At 41.7% G+C, this 26,341-nt stretch overlaps 1 protein-coding gene across 4 annotated transcripts in view; it reads left to right on the top strand.

Moving 5' to 3' along the window:
• The window catches only part of PPM1H (protein phosphatase, Mg2+/Mn2+ dependent 1H), a 264,703-nt gene that overhangs the window by 61,546 nt on the left and 176,816 nt on the right, over window positions 1–26,341 (top strand). The window contains exon 1 of one of the 4 annotated variants that reach the window (XM_045464966.1): window positions 12,655–12,686. The exons of the other annotated variants lie outside the window; for them this stretch is intronic. Coding sequence (XP_045320922.1) covers window positions 12,670–12,686 — 17 coding nt within the window. The 5' untranslated portion in view covers window positions 12,655–12,669. Of the gene's footprint in view, window positions 1–12,654; window positions 12,687–26,341 lie in introns of those variants that run through there. 4 annotated transcript variants of the gene reach the window in all.

Here is a 26,341-nt window from a genome sequence, read left to right as displayed (position 1 = left end):
CCCTAAATGCTGTGTCTTCAAGGTATTTGCCTTCGATTCTGTGCCTTTCTGAGCATAAGTAGCCTCATTGGCTTCCATAACAGCATTCACTTTTCTTCTCATTAGGATTTTTTGGGGATTGTCTGATCAGATCTTCTGGACTTCATGAACACTGTTTTAGAATTTCATGCCCTAGAGTCATGTCTGTGTTGTCTGAGAACTTCCAACCTAGTCTTTGCCACTTACTGGGTATATAGCCCAAAATGGTTGCCTCTAAGCAAAAAACAATGAGACCTCTTCCGGGCTTGAATCTTGTGTATAGATTTAAAAAGAAAAAAAAAAAAAGAGTCTCACCAATGCTTGGGTGCTGAATGACCATTACCTTCCCTGAGGGCAGTGCGTGTAGAAACTTGGAAGTGGCCAGTAGGACTCTTACTTTTCTGCAGAAGACAGATAACAGAATAGCTGAGATTTGGCTGTGAGCTTTTGTGGTTCTCCCCTCCTCCTACATATTCCTTCCATTCCTTGGTTCTCATCATGTAGAAATCCAAGGGTGAATGTTCAAGTGTTACACAATTCAGTATTGGGACTGGAAATGGCAAGGCGGTTTATTTTTCATTCTTAAAATTAACATAAAGCACAGAAGCTGCATAAATGTGTGCTATTCTTAAGATAATGCCATCTTAATTTTTTTTTTTTTTTTGAAAGACATGCTTTCAAATGTCCTTTTCTTCGTGATGAGAATATTTGTCAGTTCTGGTCTCGGACTTTCCTAAATAGGGAATAGTCTGACCTTAGAAAATGGTTCTCAACTGTCTCCAGTCAGCTAGGTCCCAAGTCTTAGTAATAGTTTAGAAAGACTGTTGCAGTGGTGTTCGGGGAGTGCCTTCTGCATCTGGCCTAAAGTAACATGGAGACAGCTGACCATATTAAAGGTAGCTAGCAGCCATAACCAGTTAGAGAACTTGACTTTTCTCTTCACTTTAGCTTCAATCCGTGCTTTTAAAATTTATTCAAGGTTAAGATGTTAAAGGTGTGCCATTGGTCTCAGAGATCCAGCTCCCTAGTTCTTTGAGTTTGCCCAACCAAGCTTCATTCTAATTTCACAGTCCTTCCTCTCCATTTATTTTGCCACCACCCTCTATCAACCACCATCTTGCCATGATCTCAGTGGCCTCCCCACTGTCTGTTCTTGTGTCCCTCCCATTCATTTTCTAGACTGTACAATAGCCCAAATCTTCTAAAAATGCAAGTCAGTTCACAGCATCTCCTTGCTTACAACCCTGTAGTGAGTGCCTCTTACATTTGGGATAAGAACCAAAATTCTTGGGGCACCTGGGTGGCTCAGTCAGTTAAGCGTCTGACTTTGGCTCAGGTCATGGTCTCATGGTCCGTGGGTTTGTGCATCAGGCTCTGTGCTGTAAGCTCGGAGCCTGGAACCTGCTACAGATTCTGTGCCTCCCTCTCTCTCTGCTCTTCCCCCACTTGCACTCAGTCACCCTCACTCTCAAAAGTAAACATTAAAAAAACATTTTTTAAAGAACCAAAATTCTTTGCAGTCTGCTGTGAGGCACATGAGCTGCCTCTGGAATAATCTCCCAGCACATAGTCCATCTTCCAAAATATTTTCTGCCTCAAAGCCTTTGCACACGTTTCCCTTTGCCTGCTTCCCTCTGCAAGAACCACTTTTCTTTCTCCCTCCACATCTGGCTGACTTCATGCCTCAACTTAAATGTAGCTTCCTCAAAGAACTTTTCTCTAACACTCAGACCCAAGTTAGGGCTCTGTGGTACATTCTCTCATCTCTTGATTATTTGTAATTATTTGTATTATTAAGTCTGTGTCCTCACAAACTCAAGTTTATGGGACCAGAGACTACATTTTTTGTTTTCTACTCTAGCCCCCTCAACCTTTTATACATCCTGAAGTATACGGTGTGAATACTTGTTGAATGAGTCTGTAGATGAATACATTACTGCTATGCCAACTTACTATCTTACCATCTATGTAGTAAAATAGAAAGTGCTCTAGCATTGAATCAGTAAAAAGATGTGGATTCCAGATCTTCTTCTGTCATTTAGCAGCTTTGTCTAGTCTCTCAAGCTCCCTGTGTTCCAGTTGCCTTTTAAGTTGGGGATAATGATCTTGACCTACCTGCATGGGGGAGATGTGGTAAAGATCAAATGAGACATTTTGTACCTGAAAGTTCTTGGGAACTGCATGGTAGAGTACATTTGTCCTCAATGTCATTGCCTTTTTAATGACTAGCAGAGGATAGCGAGAACTGGAGGACCTGGAACTGGGCCACTGCAAAAGCTTGGGAATAGAGCAGATGCCAGAAACAGGAAGTGAGTGTGTAGCTGAGGATGTGAAGAGCCACAGGGGGTCATCCAGCCCAGAGCCTGTGCTAAGGCCTCTTGTGGCGGAGCACATACAGGATGGAAGAAGGGTGCTGATGCTTAGTCTTAACGATTTCCACACCGTTTCCACTTGGAGGCCACGTGCCATGGTGGCAAGACACTTGATTCAGAGAGAGACATCTTGAAATACAGTCCTAACCCTGGCACTGACCAGGTCTGTTGTTTTAGAAACCTGTTGTAACCTCTGTTTCATTGTCTCTTTATTATAAAACAGATTAGCAAGAAAAAATTGTGACTGTTTTTTATTTCTTAGAGGATTGTTACCAAGAAAGATTGAATGAAATTACGTGAATATTCTTTGGAAACATAGAGGGTGTTAGATGCAGAAAGTAGTATTTGAACTCAAAATTGTGGAAGACTTTAATAACTGCCTAAAGTGCCTCCTTTCTCATACTTCATACATAAATTTCTTGGTAATAATTTAATTTGTAGTTAGGGTACTCGTGAATGCAGTACGTATTATGTGTGGATTTGTAGACCCCTTTGGGAAAAGAATTTCCATCTATTCTGATTGGTCTAAGGGCAGTATATTTTGATCAACATTTGCTAGCTAGAGAGCAGCTCTCAACTATGTTTGCATGGTGACTGCCAAAATGTATGCAAATGTAATTATTTTTTTCAGCACAGAGAAATCATGCATGTAGGGCATAGAATATCTGATAGACTGAGCTGAGAAATGTGCCTGCAGCTAATACCATTTGAGTAGACTTACCACTTGATACCAATTGATTTTAAACTGTACCAAAAATTTAGTGACAGCATCTTAGAAGATACCATCATATTCCATCTTAAGTCATTTGTAAAATTCTTCTTGATTTCAGAATAATTAAAATATGAAAATTAGATCTTAGAATCCAAAAGGTTCCTCATCTCATTGCCTCTCTGAGTTTTATTGTATCTTAGTGACTTGGGGGTTAAGAGCAGGTTGTGATGTGGCATCTGGAACCATGGACACTCCTCTAAGCACACCTGTGTTGATGGTACCATGCCCTAACATTGCTTTTGACATTGTCGTTCTCCTGTCTCTTCTTATGAATTAAGATGGCCTCTTTAGATGTGTAAGTTCTTAGGCTAGATCAGAAAATCACTGAGGTTGTGTTTTTCCAATTAACATGTTTATACTTCATCTCAGAAATTCTGATGAGATTGCAAAAGCTGCACGTAAGTTTTATGAAGAAACATTTGGTAAGAGACTAAATGCTGCATTTATTTCCATAGATGTAAGTTACCAAACCTTAGAGCATATAGCGTGATTTTGCAGATCTTGGAAGTTAATATTACATTCTGTGCCCCACAGTGAAAGTTACAGATGCCGTAGGTCTATCCTTATGTTAACCATAACTTCTCTTGTTTTTTAAATTGAGATATAATTCACATACATTCATCCCTTTAAAATGTACAATTCAGTGGTCTTCAGTATATTTGCAAGGTGGCACAAATATCACTATCATTTAATTTCAATAACTTTTCATCACCTCTGAAAGAAACATACTATTGGCAGTGACTCCCCATTCTCCCTTCCCCCAGCCCCTGGCAACCACTAATCTACTTGTTGACTGTATGGATTTGCCTGTTCTGGACATTTCCTATAAATGGAATCATATAATATGTGGTCTTTTGTGTCTGATTTCTTTCTCTCAGCATAGCGTTTACAAGGTTTGTCCGTGTTGTGTATGTATCAATACTTCCTTCCATTTTATGGGTAATATTCTGTGGTATGGATATACCACATTGTTTTTCCATGCATCTGTTGATGTATATATGGGTTGTTTCTACTTTCTGGATGTTGTGAATGGTGTGTTATGCACATTTCTATACAAACTTTTACATGAATGTATATTTTCGGTTTTCTTGATTACATACTTAGTAGTAGAACTGCCGGGTCTTAAGGTAACTCTATTTATAGCTTTTTTAGGAATTGCCAAACTGTTTTCCAAAGTGACTGCACCGTTTTACATTCCCACCACCAATGTATGTTTCTCCACATTCTTACCAACGTGTGTTTTTAATTTTTTTGGTAATAGCTGTCTTAGTGGGTGTCAAGTGGTAATCTCATTGTGGGCTTGATTTGTATTTCCCTAATGACTGAATGTTGGATGTCTTTTCATGTGCTTATTGGCCATTTGTATACTACTTTGGAGCAATGTCTGTTCAAATCATTTTCCCGTATGTTAAGACCCTAATATTGACATAAGCCCCTGAGTGCCTAAGAGACAACCTGTCATCCTCCCATATTCCTACCTGTCACATTCACAGAACCACACCTTGCAAATCTAAGAACTTGGAAATCCCTTCTCACCTATTCAAGCATGTGTAATCTGTTCATATGTCCTGTAGATTCTTCCTCCATAGAATTAAATCCTTTTTCCCCACTCACTGTTACCGCCATGCCTCAGCCTCTCATCCCCTAACTGAAATGGCCTCCTCACTGGTCTCCTTAGCTACAGCCTGACCATTGCCCTTTCTTGTATGTCACCTGTGACCAATCTGATCGCTGAAAATCCTTCCAGGGTACCCCAAATCCTGTAGGCTAATGGCCAGACTCCTGAAGGTTACCTGCCAGGCCTTGGCTCCTTTCCTTTTACTAGTCCAGAATTTCTTCAACACAGTTCAAGCTTGTCTTCATCTTTGAAAGCTCTCCCTGACACAAGGTATCTCCAATCTTGGTTTTGTTTCCCTTCCATCTCCCTCCATTGTACCTTGTTTATATTTTTGTCATATCATTTATTTCACAGCATTGTGTAATTCTTGTGGGTTCTTTTTTTGCTTGTTTTTCCCCCCTCCTCTCAGTTTCTTGGATAAAGTAACTCTCAAATAGTTGATCAACACATCTTCACTGAGCATCCATGATGAGCCAGGCCCTGTAATGGTTGAAGGAGAGAACTTACTGGAAAGGGGCATGGGATAGTATTAGGGAGGGAAGGAACTGTTCTGTGGTTTGACAATGGCTGTGGTTACCTGATAAGTGTTTTTTAACAATCATGAAAACATACGTTCAAAGAGTGAAAGTTACTTTATGTAAATTATACCTTAATAAAAACTTGGAGAAAAGAGACGTAGTGGGAGAAAGGGACACAGGTAATTATATGAGCTTACTCTAAGATGAAGCATAATGCCATGAAAGGAGGATATAGTAGTTGAGGAGAAGTGCAAAGTTGGGACATGAGATCATCACATGCCTTAGTCACCTCCTTTGGAAAGTCTTTCCAGAGCACCTCTACTGCTTTTATGACACCTTTACGTATTAACTGTTGGACTTACCATATTGCATTCTAACTGTCTGGCCATTGAGGGCATCCAGACAGGGTCCTGCCTCAGCTCTGGAATTGAGAAGTCAGGTATCCTCAGGAACTCATTGGACATTCAGGGCGTTCAATGAAATGCACAAAAACCTCTTTGCACGGTATTTGCCCAGCGTGGGCACTCATGCATATGGAAATGGCTGCTGCTGTTATTTTTCATCATTTTTGGAATGATTTTTCTCCCCGTTTGCACTCCCATAGCCCTAGGCATGCATCTTCTGGTAATAGGTGTACCATGTACAATAATGTTTTTAATGGAAGGGTGAATAGTGTTTAAAAGTCAAAATTCAAGCTCATTATCTACTGAGATTGGTTGCTACAGAAACAGTAAATGTTTGACAAGTGGTTAATAAGTTGCTGTCTGGTGGATGTCAGCCTAGTTTTTAAAATTCAGCCATGGTTTTTTTGAGGAGGTGGGTAGGGTTGGAGGTAGAATGGTGTTCCTCAGCCCAGGTTCATCTTTACTGCTACAGCAGTGAGAGGTCAGCATGGCCGATGAAACAGGAAGCTGACACCAGCTTGGGACCCACACGTTCTGCAAGTTCAGCGGTTACGTGGTCCTTAGAGGGGATATAAAACAGAATCTTAATTTCTAGATTCTGTTAAGGCAGTATATATTGAGCATAGTCCCATGATCTCAGGTATCTCGCTTATAAGAAATTTGATTGACTTTGTGCTGTTCTTGGTATTGAGGCAAAAAACCCACTTTCAGGCCCGTGTATCATACTGTGGGGTTAGGTCAAGCCAGGTTGCATTTGGCAACCTACACTGATTGATTTTGACCTTGCCAGAGTCCCACAGTCCCTAGTGCTCCTTAGAAGTGGTGAGAAACCAAAACCATAATGGCAAAATAAAAACAGAACCAACCCCTTGGAGTGGCCCTGGAATGTAATATTGGCACATTACACAAGATGTTGGAGCCCAGGGAGAAGCAGTGCGTTTTGCCTCACGCTGCCCTTTGAACATCATAGGCAAGTTCCAGGAGAATGTTTGCTTTCGTTACTAGATGAATGTACTCATAAGACCTTTCCGGAAGGGGAAGCTGGTTTAAAGTAATTGTATCAGCTGTGAAGATGTCATAGAATGTTTTGTTTCCCTAAGTTATATTTAGCACTAATGTGGTCTGTGGGAGGAGGCAGGAAGGTAAATTCAGGAGCAAGATAGATAAGAGAGCCAAACAATCCAAGGGGAAAGTTGAGAATAAAAAATTTGGAGGGTCCTTGATCTGGTGTAAAGTAGAATTTTCACCACTCCTCATGTGGAGTAAATAACTGGTGATCTGATGTGAGCGCTGTAGAGATAAAGGCATCCGAAGTTAGGACGTAGCATTAAATTAGCATAGACAGATTAAAAGCCTAAGCAAAACAGAATCTTCCCAAGCATTCAGAGCCTGTGTTAATAATCAACCCTGCACAATCAGGAGGCAGAGGACACATTGCCATGCTCTGTGTTAAGTTCTGTGAGCATTTGAGGATCAACTCAGCTTTTTGGTGCATTTTTCTGGGCTGTGAATGAGCCACAGGCTAGGCTGGAACAGGAGGTATTTCTTAAATAAACATTTGCGGAATGCCCATGGTCTGTGCAGCCCTGAGGCAGGAGGGGGAAACTTGGGGGAACAGAACAGGGAAATACTGGTTAAGACTGGCCTCAAAGGAGCTTGTTCCTTCGGGGTGAGAGCCTTAAACGGCATTCTAAGGGACAGCACAGGGAAAGAAGAGCGCTGGGTTATTTATTGCTGTGCAACAGTTCACCAGTCTTGTGGCTTAGAACAAACATTTATTATCTATAATCAAACATGGTTTCTGTAAGTCAGAAATCTGAGAGCAGCTTATCTGTGTGGCTCTGGCTGAGTCTCATGAGTTTGCCTTACAGATATTAGCTCTGGCAAAAGTTATCTGCAGGTCTGACTGGGACTGGAGGATCCATTTCAAAGATGGCTCATTCATTTGGCTGAAAAATTAGTACGAGTCATTAGGACAACCTCCGTTCTTTGCTACATGTCCTCAACAGAAGCTGGCTTCTCCAGAGCAAATGGTACAAAAGAACAAGGAGGAAGCCTTGATATCTTAAAAAAAAATTTTTTTTACTGTATTTAGCAAAAAAAATTTTTTTAATGTTTGTTTACTTTTGAGAGAGAGTGTGTGAATGGACGATGGGCAGAGAGAGGGAGACACAGAATCCGAAGCAGGTTCCAGGCTTTGAGCTGCGGGGCTCGAACTCACGAACCACAAGAGCATAACCTAAGCTGAAGTCAAATGCTTAACCGAGTGGGCCACCCAGGAGCACCAATGTTTATTTATTTGTGAGAGACAGAGAGAAAGACACAGAGCATGAGTTGGGGAGGGGCAGAGAGAGAGAGAGAGAGAGAGAGAGAGTCCCAAGCAGGCTTTGCGCTTTCAGCACAGAGCCTGATGTGGGGCTTGAACCCACAAACCATGAGATCATCACCTGAGCAGAAGTCAGATGCTTAACTGACTGAGCCACCCAGGCATCCCTTCTTCTTCTTCTTCTTTTTTTTTTTTAAAGTAAGCTCTGTGTCCAACATGGGGTCTGAACTCATGACCCCAAGATCAAGAATCGCATGCTGTAACAATTAAGCCAGCCAGGTGCTCCAACCTTAATGTCTTTTATTACTTTTTCGTAGACCATTACTTCCACCACATTCTGTATGTTACAAGAAAGTCATTCAGCCTTGCCCACACTCAGGAGGGAGGGAATTAGGCTCCACCTTTTGGAGGGAGGTTGTCAAAGAATTAGTAAGCAAATTTAAAAATGATCAGAAGTGTTGAGCACAGATGTCAGGACGCCCCAGAGCACACTGGGACTGCCAACTAGGGTGCTGGGAGACACTAGGCAGGCCATTGACATCCCAGCGGGGTAGAAGGACCAGCAGGACAGCGTCAGGGAGCCTTGCTGAGACTGGGAGACACAAGAAGAAGAAAATGGAGAGAAAGCTTTACACAAAAGAATCTCTCGAGACTTTTGGTCTAAGCAGTGACACCCCTCCTCCCATCTGACGTGGTAACTCACTCTTTGGAAGGGGACACTTGGAATTCACCGTAGACTTTGGTTTCTTAACGCATGCCGAAGTAAGCTCTGGTACCGACTTAAAGGTTTAGGAGACTGGCAAGATAAGCTGGGGTCCAGCAGGCATCGTAAATACTCTGCCCAATCCCCTTCCCTTCCTCCTGTGAAACGGTTACTCTCGGTCAAGAACAATTTGAGTGTTTGGCTGGACTTTATAGGGCGTCCGAAAATATACTTTTTTATATTTATCTCTAACTAGAGAGAGAAGCCTATTAGAAGTGAGGCTTTTAGTAATTGGGACGAGAGGGAACAGATGATAAAGGGCCAGAATAAGTAATCCAGAGGGATGCAGTAGGAATTCAGAAGAGGGTGAGATCCATGGGGGTAGGCTCGGGAGCAGAGAGGTTAAAAGTAGAAGCTGAGGCGTGCCTGGTTGGCTCAGTGGGTTAAGCCTCTAACTTTGGTCAGGCCATGATCTTGCGGTTCCGTGAGTTCAAGCCCCTCATCAGGCTCGCAGCTGTCAGCATAGAGCCGGCTTCTGACCCTCTGTCTCCCTCTCTGTGCCCCTCCCTGACTCGTTATCTCTCCCTTTCCCTCCCCCATCTCCCCGTCTTTCCCTCCCCCACCCCCCACCCCCCAAAAAATAAACTTAAAACTAGAAGCTGAATCCTAAAGGGTGTGTGGGTTTGACTGGAGCAGCAGAGGAGGGGAGGGCATGGATGAGAGGGGTGAGGGAGAGGAGCTGTGTGAATAAATATGTCTCCGGATGGCACTTGTGGGATGGTTGGAGGCCAGCTGGCTGGGCAGAGCAGTTATTAAGGGAAGCAAATTAGATTGGATGAAGTCCTTTTGAAGAGCTTGGACCAGACTCTTGTCAGGCTCCTAAATAAACTGAGAAGGTAACATTTTAGAAGGGGCATCTTTAGAGAGACCCCCCCACCCCCACCCCTCAGTGACAGACCCATCTTAATTGCAGAAAATGAACAAAAGGAAAAATAATTATGCACAAGATCTGGCCTATCAGCTGGGCATTTTTCCCCTCTGCTGACAGAGACCATTTATTTGCCACTAATGATGAGTCGCCATTTTTCTGAAATAACTCCACATTGCCAAATACTTTGTATATTATTGGTAGCTCATCATTTGCCATTTCAAGTGTTCAAATTATCACCTTAAGTTTAGGTGATAATTCTAAAATACTAAAAAAAATTCTAAAAAAAATTCTAAAATACTCTTTTGAGGGTTTTTAGACTTAGACATTATTTTTAAAGGTCATGTGGGGGGGCAGTTTACTCCAATTTGTGCCCTTAGAGGCTTAACTTCCCCAAATACAAAGCATCCTTCTCAGTACAACACAGAATTATTTTACCCATGTTGCAGTGGTGTCCACAAGTCTATCCCAGTATTATGCGATAAATCTGGTTTGTTTTTTTTTTTTTTTTTTTTTTTTTTTTTTTTTAATTTTTTTTTCAACGTTTATTTATTTTTGGGACAGAGAGAGACAGAGCATGAACGGGGGAGGGGCAGAGAGAGAGGGAGACACAGAATCGGAAACAGGCTCCAGGCTCTGAGCCATCAGCCCAGAGCCCGACGCGGGGCTCGAACTCACGGACCGCGAGATCGTGACCTGGCTGAAGTCGGACGCTTAACCGACTGCGCCACCCAGGCGCCCCGATAAATCTGGTTTTAAGAAAGGTTACTTTAAGAAATTTTTCTCGGGGTGGCGCAGTCGGTTAAGCGTCCGACTTCAGCCAGGTCACGATCTCGCGGTCCGTGAGTTCGAGCCCCGCGTCGGGCTCTGGGCTGATGGCTCAGAGCCTGGAGCCTGTTTCCGATTCTGTGTCTCCCTCTCTCTCTGCCCCTCCCCCGTTCATGCTCTGTCTCTCTCTGTCCCAAAAATAAATAAACGTTGAAAGAAATTTTTCTCAGTAGGAGAGGAAGAGTGTTCAGGGCTTAAGGAGAGGTTTAAGTGTACAAAAAACATTTTCCTACATGAATTTCAATAAGAATTTTTTTTCATACTCTTTTAAGTATATCTTGTTATTGCAAAATAAAAATAAATCAGTTAATCTAAACCGACAAGGACGATTCTAGATAGCATTGAACAAGTGCTGAGTAACATATACCACCGGACAAAGCCAGCAATGTTTATGGCAAATCCCAGTTATACATGTGAGAATGTTAGCTGAGTAGTCAGTCGCTCTGGGTTTGCATTATTTTATTTCTTGAAGTATAATATCTGTTTATTTATATATATGTGTGTGTAGATATACATATATTTTTTACCAATATTGGTGCTTACAAAGCATGTACCATGTTTGAACAACGCCATATCCAACTTTCTTTTTTTTTTTTTTTCATGTTAATTTATTTTTGAGAGGGAGAGCGCACGCAAGTAGTGGAGGGGCAGAGAGAGAGGGGGACAGAAGATCCGAAGCAGGCTCTGCACTGACAGCAGAGAGCCCGACCTTGGGTGGAACCCCAAACTGCAAGACCATGACCTGAGCCTAAGTCGGATGCTTAACCGACTGAGCCACCCAGGCACCCACCATACCATCTTTCTTGAGGCAAAGTTGGTCTGTAGAAGAAACGCTTGCCTTTTATTATTGCCTCTAGTCCAGGGTTTCTCAGCCTTGGCACGATTCACATTGTGGGTGGAGTAACTCTTTGTTGTTATAGAGAGCTGTGCTGTGCATTGTCAGATGTTTAATAGCATCCCAGGGCTTTACCTGCTAGATGTCAGGAGCATCTCTGTTCGCAGTTAAAACCAAAATGTGTGTAGACACTTCCAAATGTCCCCTGCAAATAGAACCACTGCTCCAAACTAAGCACTGGTAGGTGAGTGGAAGTGGAATGAAATACATGATTATAATATTGATGTGTATGCATGGAGTGAGAAAAGGTCTTCGTGTTCCAAAATTTAAGTGTATTGTGTTGTCATTGTTTAAAAAAAGTTTTATTTAAGTAACCTCTACACCCTGAGATCAAGAGTCACATGCTCTACCTACTGAGCCAGCCAGGTGCCCCTGTTTTGTCAGTTTTTATCAGGAGTCTCAATAGGGGGGAAACGTTTGGGGGAAAGAATGTAGGAACTCCGAATTCTGCTAATTTGACAATGACCGATATCATCTTCTGTGACTCTTGTTTCCGATCTCTGTCAAAGGAGAGAATATCCCTAAACCTTCTTCCAGCTTTAAAATTAATCCTTTTCTTTCCTGAATCTCAGTTCTTCCTTTTCATTCACTTTGATTAAAGTTATGGCTGAAAACAACAGTAACCGCCCCAGCAATAATCCTGTAGTGCCATACGAATTTTTACTTAACAAATCTAAAAATTTCCAGAGTTAGGTTTATAGAAAATGGCAATAGCATTTTCACGTTTGTTTTCTCTTGGAGGCTGTTAACGTAACAGATGCACTTCCGTAAGTATAAAAGTGAGTCCCTTGAGACCTTCATCTCTGAGAAAAGGAACGAATATAATCAGCAATTTAGCCAGAGAGTCAGAACCCCCTTCACAGTTTAAAGGCGTATGTCTGAATAGGAATATTTGGATTCTAAAGTCCACATATGTGAGCAACAGAGTGGTGGAACTTGTAATTATTTTTATTTAGACAGCTCTGTAGGTAGAATCCATTTCATACAATGGAATCTGAGTGGCTTGAAGCTTTGAGTAATTCTTCGCGTTGTATGGTCCTCTTTTGTCTTGGAGAACAGAATCTCTTCATTAAGAAAACTATTGAACTTTCCCCAAAACACTTGGAAAAGATTGAAAGGTGTGTGAAACAATAAAGGATGAATCGGTACTTACACTGTATTTCTGCCTTTTATATGGGACCAAACGACCAAAATCTTTGACGACTAGATTTTCTAAAGAAAACACTGAAGTAGCTGACTTTCTTTACCATCACTGGATTCATCTCATCAGGGAAGGTAACCGTCTGGATGTCAAGCTTGCTAAGGTTTTTTCCATTTCTTTTTATTGTAAGTTCTTTTCACTTCGGCTGTTACAGAAATGTTGTTTTAAAAGGCATGAGTTGTTGCATCAAAAACAGTCTTTGAAAGAGGCCCGAAGATCGTACATCATTCATGTTTCTGAGAGCCTTGAAGCCTTTTAGTATAGGGCTCAGAAGTATTCACATCAGTTTGCCATTGCGAGACATTCAAGCTCATTTAGATCTGAACATTAATAGGTAGTCAGAAGCCCGTGTATCTGTGCTTTGAGGCAAAAACCTCTCTTGAAGGTCTTGCTGTCCTCTCAGACCTCGGGAGTCCCTGACTCTCCTTGGAAGCTGCATGCACGACTATGGGTATCTTACATCCTAAACCCCGATCTCTTGATCTGCCTGATTTCCCGTGAATTCTGAGATTTCATCCTTCTTAGCTCATAGTGCACCCTCTAGGCCTTTCATGATCTTTGTTCCCTCTGACTGCCTTTCCAGGTAGAAAACTCCAGAGCTGAGCTCCTCTGCAGTTTGGTATACCATAACTTTAAGCCAGAGAGCTTGAAGGCAATGACTGAAAACATAGGTGACCCATGAACCACACTTTCTCATAAGTGAATTTTATTTGGCCCACACAGTGTTTTCAAATGTAGAAATTTCCTGTATGATAGATTCTTGGCTTCTGTTAAAACGCCGGGAGACTTGGCACTGCTGAGCCATATTCCCTTCATCAGCTGGGGCTGGGTTCAGACTGTGCCTCTCCATAAGGACTCCTGCTCTTCCTGTTGGCTGCCGACATCACCCGGACCCTAGATGTAACATTCCCGCCCAGGAAGCATTTGGGTCCGTGCCCTGCTCTCCGGACAATGAGACCTTCTTCCTTCCAGGAAGTCTTAGCAGTGAGGGTTCACTTCCTCATCTGCTTCTTTCTCTACAACCATATGGTTCTCTTCTGGAATTAGAGAGTCCGCCCCTGGGAGTGCAGTGGAGTGTAAGAAGATAGGTGTTTGAATGCACCAAGTGTGTAATGTGCTGAGAGGAGGAGAAAACAACTGACAAAACAAAGCAGTCACAGAGTCAGTACCGGGAGAAACAATTTAACCAATAGAGAAGGGGAAGCGGCAAATGTCGTTGGTAGCTAATCGGTTGTAAGGGTGTTTTTTAGTTTAAAGGACGGTGAGAAGTGCCTGGTGGCTCAACCAGTTGAGTGTCCGACTTCAGCTCAGGTCATGATCCCACCGTTTGTGGGTTTAAGCCCCACGTCAGGCTCTGTGCTGACAGCTCAGAGCCTGGCGCCTGCTTCGGATTCTGTGTTTCCCTCTCTCTCTCTCTGTCCCTCCCCTGTTCATGCAATGTCTCTCAAAAATGGATAAATGTTAAGAAAATTTTTTACAGGAGAGTGAGATTATCTAGTTATAGTTTCCATGACTTGAAACTTGTGCTTGGTTAGAGTGTTCACCTTTGGTCTTCACAATGATAGCGGGCACGGAGTGAGAGACTGCACCTGCCCCGGGTGTTTGCACACCTGCCCCCTTACCCTCGTAGATGCTTGGAAGGAAGGTGTAGCCGCAGGTCACAGAGGAGAGACATGAGGTTCCTAGTTCATTTTGCTAGGAAGGGGACAAGGTGGGATTTTAAACCAGCCATTTGATTTTTTTAAATTGATGCTGTTCTCTGCAAACGTGTAAGTTGCCAGTGTCACTTTATTCATATTGTATTTTGTCATAATTAGGTAGGCCCGGGAAGTCAGTTTTCTTGTCTGGAAAAAATCGATGTGTGACACCTGCTTTTCCTGCGGGTGATTGTTGGAGTGTTCACTGAGATGGCATATGTGGAGGTGCTGGTTAAAGACCAGACACTAAAGAACGAGAAGACACAGTGTGGCTCCATTTTCCTACCCCCACATCCACACCTGCTGGTGTGCAGGAACCTGATAGCACCCTTTCAAACTGCTATCAATTGGAAACAGGGTATCTGGGAGATGGGAACATGACTCTTTAGAAGGCAGAGGTTGTGGTTTTGTTATAATGTAACCTTTACATTTAGAAGGAAGCATAGGAGGTCTGCCCTGCCAGCAGTGAGTTGTAGCAACAACGTGAGACCGGGATTCTGTTCTTCATAATCAGGGTGATCGCCACGTGACCTTGAACAATGTGGACAAGTTTTTGTACGTCAGTTTCGTCATCTGAAAGTTGGAAGTCTTCATCGAGGTCATTTCCAAAGTCCCAGCTCTGATTTTCCACAGTCATCAGTTTAAGTGACGTTCAACTGTGTGCCTATTTTGTTTTCTGTTTTTGTTTTCATAATGAGTATTTATCCAGGTTTCTAGCCTTGTAAGAAAGACTTTGAAAGGTGTCAATTTTCCTTTTCAAAATCCCTGCCCTACCTCCTCTAAAGGACCAGTATATACTCATGCTCTTTCTCATTCAGCGTCTTGTGTTGATGGGGATCTCTGTTAGCACACGCTCCATTCCTTTAAAAATCTGTGCTTCTCATTTTTGAATGTCCTTTAAGAAGTGAAAGAGATCCCTACTGAGGGAATCCTAGCCTCTCCAGCAAAAATAGAGGTGGGAATTTGAAGGGCCTGGTGCCCAGCCTGGGTGCCAGACGATAGCGTTGTTTCTCTTTGTTCAGGTGATCCACTTCCTGACTTCAGATTTTTTAATGCAAAGCGCCGAAGGCTTTTCATTTGGGATTGTTCCACAAGACCATGAGAAGCACGCATTTGGGAGGGGAATGAGGCCTTTACTTGACTAACGGATGCTAATGAGCAGCTATTCAGAGTTTTGATTGCTGGCTGCAGAGGGAAGCAGTGTCCTTCCCTCACACTGTTAACTTCCTCCAAAATGTGGCCAGTGCTGTTATTAAAGATAATGTATCATGCTGGTTAAAATGCAAGTCACTGTAAGGTTCATTTTAAATAGAAGCTTGGGTGTTTTGGTTTACCTGTGAAGGAGGAAAGAGGACAGAAATTTGGACAAATGTCTGATTTCATAGTTAGTTGTAAAACTGTGGCCTGTATATATTTGGAGATCTGACCTTGCTTTTTATACACTACGTCCCCCCCTCCCCCCGAGTTTTCTAGATGAATGTTAACAAGGAACTGGAATTGAAGATCACATGCTTTGGGGAGGCTTGCTACCTAATTAAGTCACTTCCTTAAGAGAAACCTCCAGTATCTTCCAGGGACATATTTCCCACTATGATAATTATCAGCATGTTGCTCCTAACTTAGCTTTTGATCTTATAGAATTTTAAATAACCTGTGTTTGTATCTAATTTGGGGGGGTAAATAAGAAGAAATAAATGGTACTTTTTATGTGTGAAGATGAAAGGTGAGGAGGACCTGGGATCTTTAGGCTGGGTTTTAGATGATACTCTCCTTGAAATGCTATTGATTTTTTTTTTTTCTTGAACTGCTGTTTAAAAAAATTTTTTTTTGGTACTCTTTTCTTGCTCATCTTCTCTATCTGGCAGAGGATGAGGGATATTTAAAGCTCTTTTCAAAGCTTTGAATTATAAAGGAGTTAAATTATAAAGGTGTTATTGCTAGGCAGTAAAACTGTCCACAGGTGCTGAAGTACATAGCAATATTTAGCTTTATCCCCTTATTTGTTTAAGGCCGTAGAAGATTTAGATTAACAGCATTTCACTTTTCCTTTCCATTGAGGCATAGACACAGGGCCCAATAAGACTATAAAAGTTAGGGGACAGCTTTTAAAGAATTGGCGGACCTGGCCAGAAACCAGTGGGAGTGGCCAGGGAGACATTGCTTATCTGTTGGTCGTTGCTGAAAAGCAAACTTCTATAAGGTATATTGTACAGCTACTGAAAATCATAATAAAGTTTTTCCATTTCCCAATTGTGCATGCCAGCGCCCATAAATGAGCATCAGCCAGCTGTGCAAGAAACTCCACGGAAGGGCCTGCTGATCTCTATTGGTGCTTCTAAAAACCACAAGATAGGTTGGCTTGTACCTATGTACCAATCTCTGGGCCACAACTTGTGGGCAGCACAAAGATGAATAATACTGAGTTCTTCCTCTTTGGGCCCATGTCCATTTAATAGGGTAGGAAGATACCTGAGAATGTAAATTATAGTACAAGGTGGTCTCTGGTAGCCCTTGAAAGAGTCAGCAAATCAATGGAAAGTAGCAATGAAAGAGAGATTCTCTGGGGCTAATTAAACAAGGAATGGGAGAATGTTTTTTGAAGTGGTTTTAAGTAGGCTTCAAGCCCTTCAAAGTGGGATTTTATCACTGTAGCTCTTATATTCATTACATGGAGCGTATGAAATTTATTTGATTGCCAAGTGTTCCTTTTGCCAAAACTTTGAGCTTTTTAATATTAAAACACACTGGTTATTCTTTTGTGTCGTACATTCTCGATGGGGGTCATAAAACCCTGGAGAGTGCAAAAATTGGTTCTTGAGGGACAAAAAAGTTTCAGCTATTACAGTGGTTTTTGTGGCCCTCCAAAGTGCAAGTCTTCCTGAAAAATCTTTTTTCCTTAGTGTGTAATTTCTCTTTGGGGAAGAATTTAAATTTAATTTTTCTCCTTAGGGCAGCACTAGTGAAAAGATGGAGAAACCCTGCTTTAGATAATCTTCACCTCTCATGCTTACCCAATAAATGGCACTTCATTTAAAATCTCAATAATTTTATGGGACGCCTGGGTGACTCTGTCAGTTAGGCGTCCGACTTCGGCTCAGGTCACGATCTCATAGTTTGTGAGTTTGATCCCCGTGTTGGGCTCTCTGCTGACAACTCAGAGCCTGGAGCCTGCTTTGGATTGTGTCTCCCTCCCTCTCTGCCCCTCCCCTGGTAGCGCGCGCGTGCTCTCTCTCTCTCTCTCTCTCTCAAAAATAAATTAAAAAAAACCTTAAAACATCAATAATTTTGTGATAAATATGATGTGGTTTTTACATAGGAAACATGTTTTCTCCTTTAACATTACTTTATTACCATAAAAGTTTGATGTAATGCAAAATCTATTGAATAGAAATAGTGCCCTTGAAATAAAAGGCTACTGATAAACATAGTTAAATCTACCCGTTAGGATATGTCTTAATACTTGGAGAGGGAAGAGAATCACAGAATTGTTTCTATCTATGATGTCTGAATATAGGATATAATTGTGGAAGAGTAAAAACTTTTCACAAATGTGAGAACTTAAGAATTTGCTATTCACCCTACTTTTAAATTTTAATAATGAATTCAAAAGAGGGATAAAATTGTCTGTCATGGTAATGGTCCATTTGGGGACCTATAGCAAATGTGTACTGGGTTTATTTTTAAAGATAGGGCAAATTACAGCCAAAAAAGGAGTTTGAAGCCTCCTGACAAATGCATGAGAGTATATACGTTCAGTAGTCATGATGTTAACACTTCATTCATGCAAAGTGCCCTTCTGGATGTGTGCCTGCCCTGGTTAAACCCTCATGAGGGGAGCTGAACATTCATTCAGATGAGAACAAGAAGATGTAACATGCACAATATAATGTTTTATATAAGGTTCAGAAAGGTGATGGGGAGAAAGTATAAGGAGCAAGCAGAGGTGGAGGAACTTTAACTGGCAGCAATACAAAATGAGTTTGAACTTTAGCATGAAGGACTTAAAAAAAAAAAAAAAACTTGGAATGAGCATTCACCTCAGACCCAAAAATGTGTTATTGGGGCATCATCATAAAGGCTTCAAGAGAGTTTTCAATATGGAGTCACTGATAAAAAGGCTTGTGAGGTTCTTAAAGGAACAGATTTTATCTCTCTGTGATGATTTAGAGTCTCATTAGGAATAAGTATAATAAAAAATATTTTTTAAAGTAACTAGGATTATTTGACTAACACCTGCTAAAACCAGTTACCTTAACTTCCACTGAACACCAGCCACTACTCTTCTTTCCTTCACTCTTTTTTTTTTAATGTTTATTTATTTATTTATTTATTTATTTATTTATTTATTTATTTAAAAAAATTTTTTTTCAACGTTTATTTATTTTGGGGACAGAGAGAGACAAAGCATGAACGGGGGAGGGGCAGAGAGAGAGGGAGACACAGAATCGGAAACAGGCTCCAGGCTCTGAGCCATCAGTCCAGAGCCTGACGCGGGGCTCGAACTCACGGACCGCGAGATCGTGACCTGGCTGAAGTCGGACGCTTAACCGACTGCGCCACCCAGGCGCCCCAATGTTTATTTATTTTTGACAGAGAGGGAGACAGAACGCAAGCAGGGGAAAGGCAGAGAGAGAGAGGGAGACACAGAATCTGAACAGGCTCCAGGCTCCGGGCTGTCAGCACAGAGCCTGACACGGGGCTCGAACTCATGACCTGTGAGATCATGACCTGAACCGAAGTTGGAAGCTTAAGTGACTGAGCGACCCAGGCACCCCTCCCTTCACTCTTAAACCAAGAGAAGGAGGTTTTGCATTTCCTCTAAGACGCCTTAGGACTACGAGGGGGCACCTGGGTGGCTCAGTCAGTTAAGTGTCTGACTCCAGCTCAGGTTGTAATCTCACTATTCTTGAGTTTGAGCCCTGTGGTGGGCTCTGTGCTGACAGCTCAGAGCCTGGAGCCTGCTTGGGATTCTGTGTCTCCTCTCTCTGCCCTTCCCCTGCTTGTGTTCTGTCTCTGTCTCTCAAAAATAAATAAATGTAAAAACAAAAATTAAAAAAAAATGATCCTGGGACATTTCTGCATCCAACCAAGATGAGCTAACAAGGATTGGGTTTACCCTACTACCTGAAACCATCCAACAAAAGATAAATCAATGAAACAACAGTTTTAGGGATACTGGGCATCAGGCAACAAAAGTTTCCCATTATCTGAGAGATGGGGAATAAATGATGTCAGCCCTATAATTGTTCCAGTGTTGAGAGAGGGGAAACCCTGGCAGAACAAAGCAGACTCCCTGAGTGGAACAGGAACTGAGAAGCTGAGGAGACCAAGGTGGTTGGATTTCACAGAAGAACACACTGAAGAGGAGAGAGCTGCGTAAACAGAGTGGTCCAGGTGCCCGCAGGGAGTCCTCAAGTATTAGGGTTCTGATCAACTTGTTCATGTGAGGAAACTAGGGTTAGTGGAACAGTATCTAGTGCTCACTCAGAGCCAAGAACAGTGCCTGTTCCCTCAGCCAGACCGGAAAACCTCATCCTTCACGCGGCATTGGGTAGAGTGCTCAGAAAGGCCTTGATTTAAATAGAGGAATAATTAGCTCTGGGTTAAACACTGTTTAGTCCAGCCTAACAAACCTTAAAACGAAAACCTCAAAGGGACAGACCTTTATCAAGTAACTGTATCCCAGAACAAGGTTCAAGAACATCCATAGGAAGAGAAAAATATCCAGCACTCAACAAGGTAAAATTAAGTGTCTAGAATCCAATCAAAAATTACCAGGCATGCAAGGAAACAAAGTACAACTCTGTTCTTAACTTTGATTTGACAGCCCCTCACAGGCCCAGAGACCTAGAATAACTTGGATGTTTTGAATGGAGTAACTCCTTAACTTGCAGGTCATACCTGGAAGGTTAGATTCTTAAAGCTTTGAAATACCAAGAATTGGCCCTAAAGTCAACAACTGCCCCTTTGATTGCTGGGTCTTAAGACATCATCTTCTCTCACTGCTAATTAAAACCACAGCACTTTTGCCACCACAGTGTTCAAAGTCCGATCTGATTCTTAGGCCTGGTGCCCTGCAAGCCGTTTATGTTCGTTACCTCAGGGATGATCCCTGACTGGGTGTCTCTGAAGTACAGTTTTCCCCGTTTCTGCCTTCCCCAACTTCAGATCCAGTAGTTCGTTGGACATTGTGTCTACTGTCTTTGCCAGTTCCCAGCTTAAAGTATCTCTAGTCTCTGTTATTGTGCCAATAATTTACAAGAAGAGCACTGGACTTTAGGGACCATGACCAGCCACCCTGGTTTATGGACCTCGAGGAGGCAATTACTTTGAGCGCTTAAGAAAAATAGGATAGCTGGTGACCCTAACTTGACGCCTACTTACTCTCCTCTTCATCTGATTTGGTGTGTCCTTTGCCATGTGGGGAAATTTTCAGGAGGATCCTAGCACAGTGGCTTTTGTTGACCTTTCTTCTACCTTGGATTCTGGACAATGACTGGTTTAGAAGAAGCTCTGTTTGTTCAGCAGATGCCTGATCTCTGAAGCTTCTGCAGAGCCTACACTGTGAGGAGGGTCAGGACCTTAGCAATTGTTCCTTGACCATTATACGATTTTGGTCTGTCCTCCGAAAATAAACATACTTTTAAAGTTTTCATTTTAGTGTTTTGATAATGCCTTTGCCTCTTCTTGCCTTCCAGAAGTCTTCCAGAAAGTCTTCTTAGACCAAATGGGCATTACTGAATTTAATTTGAATGGCATGCAGCCTGTCCATTTCTGTAAATACTCTGAACTTTGTTCTTATTCCTCCTACCTTCCTACCTTCCATTTCCCTAACTAGGGCTCTCAGTGCACTTGACTTTGGAACCAGCCCTTAGGTTAGTTAGACAGACAATAGAAGGAATGGCCTCTTTCCCTTGCGTTTACTGTGGGAGATAAGGTGATGTTGCCTTTATCAGTGAGTCTTCCCCAGAAGACCCCTGAAAAGAGAGATTGCTCCCTGAACCAGAGCTCCCTTCAGAGCTGGTAACCTTGACCTGTGGATGATGGAAAGTTGTGACAGTCACCACAGTTCCCTTTCTGGTATGGCAACCGGGAAACTAAGAGCTACACTTAAGGCTTACTTATAATTGGGTTTGAACTATGGTCAGCATGTGGGCATTTAAACTTCTCCATCCTTGACCTTTCATTTTATTCTTTCTTTTATCTTGGGTTTCACATATTTATATTTTTTATTTTATTTGTATTTGTACACTTTGTTTCATTTCTTCAGAGTTAAAGCAAGATAGAGATTGTTCTCTCAACCTTTTATTCTAATCAACATTACAAACATACAGAGATGCTGAAAGAATAATTCAGTGAATACCTGACTACATTTCTTTGAATCTTTTAAAAACACCCCATCCTTAAATAGTTGACCTTGAACACCTAAGAGCAAGCACATTCTCTTATGTGAGCACAGAAGTATTGTTACCACAAAGAAACTTTCCATTAGTCCACAAGTATCTAACATATGGCCCACACCTATTCTATTTATTATTTCATTTATTATTACTTCCTCCACTATCCCAGAGATGTCCTGTATGGTCTTTTAATGATTAGGTCAACTATTTGAAGAAACCAAACAGGTTGTCTCTTTTTAATATTTCCTTGTGCTGTTTTACCAGATTCTCTATCCCTTTTGTATTCCATGAAGTGGAATGTATGCCTACATGCTTGGTAACATTGGGAAGAGTATTTTCTAGGTGATGCTGTGTATTCTCTGTTGCTCCATACCTGCAAGCAGATACCGTCGGTTGTCCCACTCATAGGGTACTTGTTTGGTCATTTGGTTCCGGTAGTGATCGTCGCCTCCTTTCCTGTGTAAAGGTGTTTTTATTTCATCGCTTCTCGGCCTTTTGGCTAAGATCAAGTGAAGGTGTTTTTATTTCTATAAAATGATGATGTTTATGAGGTGATAGATACTTAGGCACCATGTGAATTATCTTTCACCTAAGGATTTTAGCGTAGGTGTATGACCTTTGCCCTAGCCAGTTATTTCACTGAGGATTGCCAAATGATTGTTTTCTAATTATCACCTCTTCTGTGTATTTGTATAGCACTTTTCTGTGGAGAGGATTTTTCTTTGATAACTGGAGATGAACTAATACTCTTCCATATATTCACACAGGATCATCATTTAATTTATTCCCTTGAACTGTCAATTTTCGGAAGAAGTAGCTGGCATGAAAGTCACTCCTGGTGGTAGTGATTTAGGTGTTTTATTTCTTTAACCATCACTATGGATTTAGGGATTTGCTTTCCTCTATGTAAAAATCTGTTTATTTTCGATGCTCAGAGTATCTCGGATTTAACCAGTTATAGCCCCATCAGACATGCTCCTGGGTCCTGAAATGCATCGTATCTGTGAGTGTTTCTTTGCTTTCTAATCCAACCTCATACATTCTGCACTGTCTTACTGGGAACCAGTCCCTTTCTGAAGGACGTCTGTTTTCTCTCCCTGGGGAGGGTGCTCTGAATGCTCACACTGGTGTGGTGGTGTTACTTCCGGCCCTTTTGGTGGACAGAGTTAGGAAATACATGTATTTCAACAATTGAATTCCTATTGATATTTCCAATTTCAATTTAATATTATAAGGTAATTCTTATATCTGATTTATATTTATTGTCTTACATTATAAATCTCAGGACTTAATAACATGTACGTTTCCTATATCCTAATAACACATGTAACATAGTTTCAAAATTTCAATACCAGTATTTCTGCTGAGCACATTTTAAGATTTTTCTGCAATACTTTTCTCTTTGGTTTTTAGCCCAGTTGTTCAAAAGCCACTTGCAATAAAATAAGATTAGATTACCAGTTTAATATACAGTTCAAGTTTGTTTTCAACTATAAGATGTGCATTTTTTTCATTTTTGGTTTAATTTTCAAAAGTCAAAAATGTTTTGTTTAAGATATACACACTTAGAAAAGTCTCTGTTCCATTCTTCACCCCTCCCTCCCACATATAACCCCTACAGGTATCTGTTTTCATTAGTTTCTAGTTTATTCTTTTAGTGTCTTAATTTGTGTGTGTGTGTACTTGTTTTCTCTTAAAAAAAGACAGTATACTGCTTTCTTCCATTTACTATATCTTGGAGATCACAGTAATTGTACAGATTTTTTTAAAAAGAGCAAAATCTTGGGGCACCTGGGTAGCTCAGTCAGTTAAGCGTCTGACTTCGGCTCAGGCCATGATCTCAGGGTTTGTGGGTTCGAGCCCCATGTCAGCTTCTGTGCTGACAGGTCAGAGCCTGGAGCCTGCTTCAGAATCTGTGTCTCCCTCTCTCTCTCTGCTCCTCCCCTGCTCACACTCTATCTCTCTAAAAAAATAAACAAACGTTAAAAAATTTTTTTTAAAAAAGAGCAAAAACTTCTGTTGAAGAAATGTTCATAAAATCTCTGCTTACCAGAAGCTTTTCTGAGTTTCACAAGAAATGAAAGATTAAAGCAGTAAATTATCAATAAATCTTTGACTACAAAAACACATAAAATTTCTTTTAAAGTTTATTTTTTGAGAGAGAGAGGCTCTGCAGAGTCAGCATGGGCTCGATGCGGGGCTCAAACTCATGAACTCATGCGCCACCCAGGTACCCCAATACATTAAATTTTTGAAGTATCTATACTACTTTGGAGTTGGGAGCTAATTAAAAAGGTGTCAGTTATTCAGTTATCCTCTAAATTGCTACATAAATTTTTGGGAATTTGTAAACAGTTGTTTAACAGCATTCCCTTTGGATTAGAGCTAAAGTCTATAGGTGGAGGCTATTTTAAGATTTCCCACACCCCTTCCCCTTGCTTATTCATAAAAAACAAGCTGACAAATGAAGTAACTTCTCTGGAAACTAGTACATTCAATCTCAATGCGTTTTATCATCTTAAAACTTTCTCTGGGAGGGGATAGTACTTTGGACCTTACCAGTGGCCACCAATAATTTTTTTTTTTTAATGTTTGTTTATTTTTGAGAGAGTGAGCAAGCAGGGGAGGGGCAGAGAGAGAGGGAGACAGAATCTGAAGCAGGCTCCAGGCTCTGAGCTGTCAGCATGGAGCCCAACTTGGGGCTCTAATTCACAAACCGTGAGATCATGACGTGAGCTGAAGTCGGATGCTAAACCGACGGAGCCACCCAGGTGCCCCATCAGTAACTTGTTAATTACCGGAACAAGCAGACACTTGAACTTTTCCTGGCATCTGACACTTTGCTTTCTTAAGTCCTCACCTCCTTGGCTTCATGATATTACCAGATCCCAGGCTTTCCTTTGGAATCTGCAAGCTTCTCAGCCGTCTTTCTCTACAGTGTAGGATGTTGTAGAGTTAGACCTTGGAATCTGAAGGGGATCTGAGTCAGGCTTTACTACCTGCTGGCTGTTTGAACCTGGGTTAGTCAATTTTCCTGGATTCAATTTTTATAAAAGGGGACAAATGATATCTCTCCTATCTGCCTTATCATTGGAAGGTTCAAATGAGATAATACACAATTATAAAGTACTAACACTAGTTAGTCTTTTTTCTTACTAATAAAAAGTATCTTGGGGCGCCTGAGTGGCTCAGTCAGTAAGCATCTGACTCTTAATTTTGGCTCAGGTTATGATCTCACAGTTGATGAGTTCGAACCTTGCATTGGGCTCTGCACTGACAGCACGGAGATTGCTTCAGATTCTCTCTCTCCTTCTCTTTCTGCCCTTCCCCAGATCGCATGCTCTCTGTCTCTCTCTCAAAATAAGCAAACTTAAAAAAATATCTTCTGGTTAATAATTTGGAATATAGGTCATGTACAGTTACCTTTAATATGAGAATAATTGCCCCGCATGATAATTTACTTCCAGTATTCTAAATAATCAGAATTCCCTTCTCTGTATTGCAGCCACTCCCAGCAATGGAAACAAGCTTGCTGTGTATTGCCTTCCCCACCCCTGCCCCCACCTGCTCTTACTGATTCTCTTTAACTGCTAACCATTTCCTAACCTGTCTCAGGTGTGGTAGACACAACCACCACTACTCGTCGTTCCCCAGCAGCTGATGATCCCACAGAGCCCTGCCAAGACCCTCCTTCTCCTTCACAGCGAGTACCCCTGCCCCAGTCAAGCCTCTTAAACTTCTGACTCAGTACGGACTGATGTGGAAAATGCTGGGGTTTGGAGCCGATGTCTAAGAAAGAATTCTTGAGACATCATCGTTGTAAAAAAGTGGTTTTATTAAAGCCCTGGGACAGGACCCGTGGGCAGAAAGAGTGGCACGGGGGTTGTGAAGAATGGCTGATTATATACTTTCAGGCTGGGGAGAGTTAAGGTATTTTGGAAACAAGGTTTCCAGGACCTTGAGGGGTGAGCTATTGTTAGGAAACGGTCATTTACTGTTTAGTAAAAACTCAGTCATGATATCGTGTAGAAGTCTACCAGGGCTCCGTAAGCTTGGAGTATGGTTGCCAGCCTGTATCTTGAGAGGGTAGAGAGAGAAGAAGTTTCCAAAGGAATTTTTTATGATAAAGTAGATTTCCTGGATCCTGGAGGTTGGGATAATGTTACCCTACGATTGCCTTTCACCCTTAGCAAAGTGTCCTCATCGAGAAGGTCACTCTACCTGTCTCAAGGACGTTGTCAATAGGCTGTAGGCAAAAAGGAAATGTCATTGTTTCCCTTTCCCTTTGTTTCCCACATCACGAAGGCACACCAGTGGCTTATAAACTGGGGGTATCACATAAACTGGGGGTATTCAGCTCACTGGGGTGAGGCTGAGGGTGCCTCATTTCCTCATTGAAGGCAATTCCAGTCCCTGATTAAATCAGAGGGACTGTTTCATCTAGGCCGGTGCTACTTCGTGTCATCAGTAAACCCAAAGTGTCACTATCACTTGGGAGCTTTCCTCTGGTTCTGCCTTCAGTCTACTAAGTCAGAATCTCTGGGAGTGGTTCTCCAAGGGACATGTATGCCTACAAAAGCATGAGAACCATTACTAACAACAGAGGTTGGAATTCTAGATGTAGTTTTCCACAGAAAAAGGGGCATAAATTAAATTTATGT

Source organism: Leopardus geoffroyi, chromosome B4 (genome assembly GCF_018350155.1).
Source record: "Leopardus geoffroyi isolate Oge1 chromosome B4, O.geoffroyi_Oge1_pat1.0, whole genome shotgun sequence".
NCBI lineage: Eukaryota > Metazoa > Chordata > Mammalia > Carnivora > Felidae > Leopardus > Leopardus geoffroyi.
This window is presented reverse-complemented; position numbering and strand designations above follow the sequence as displayed.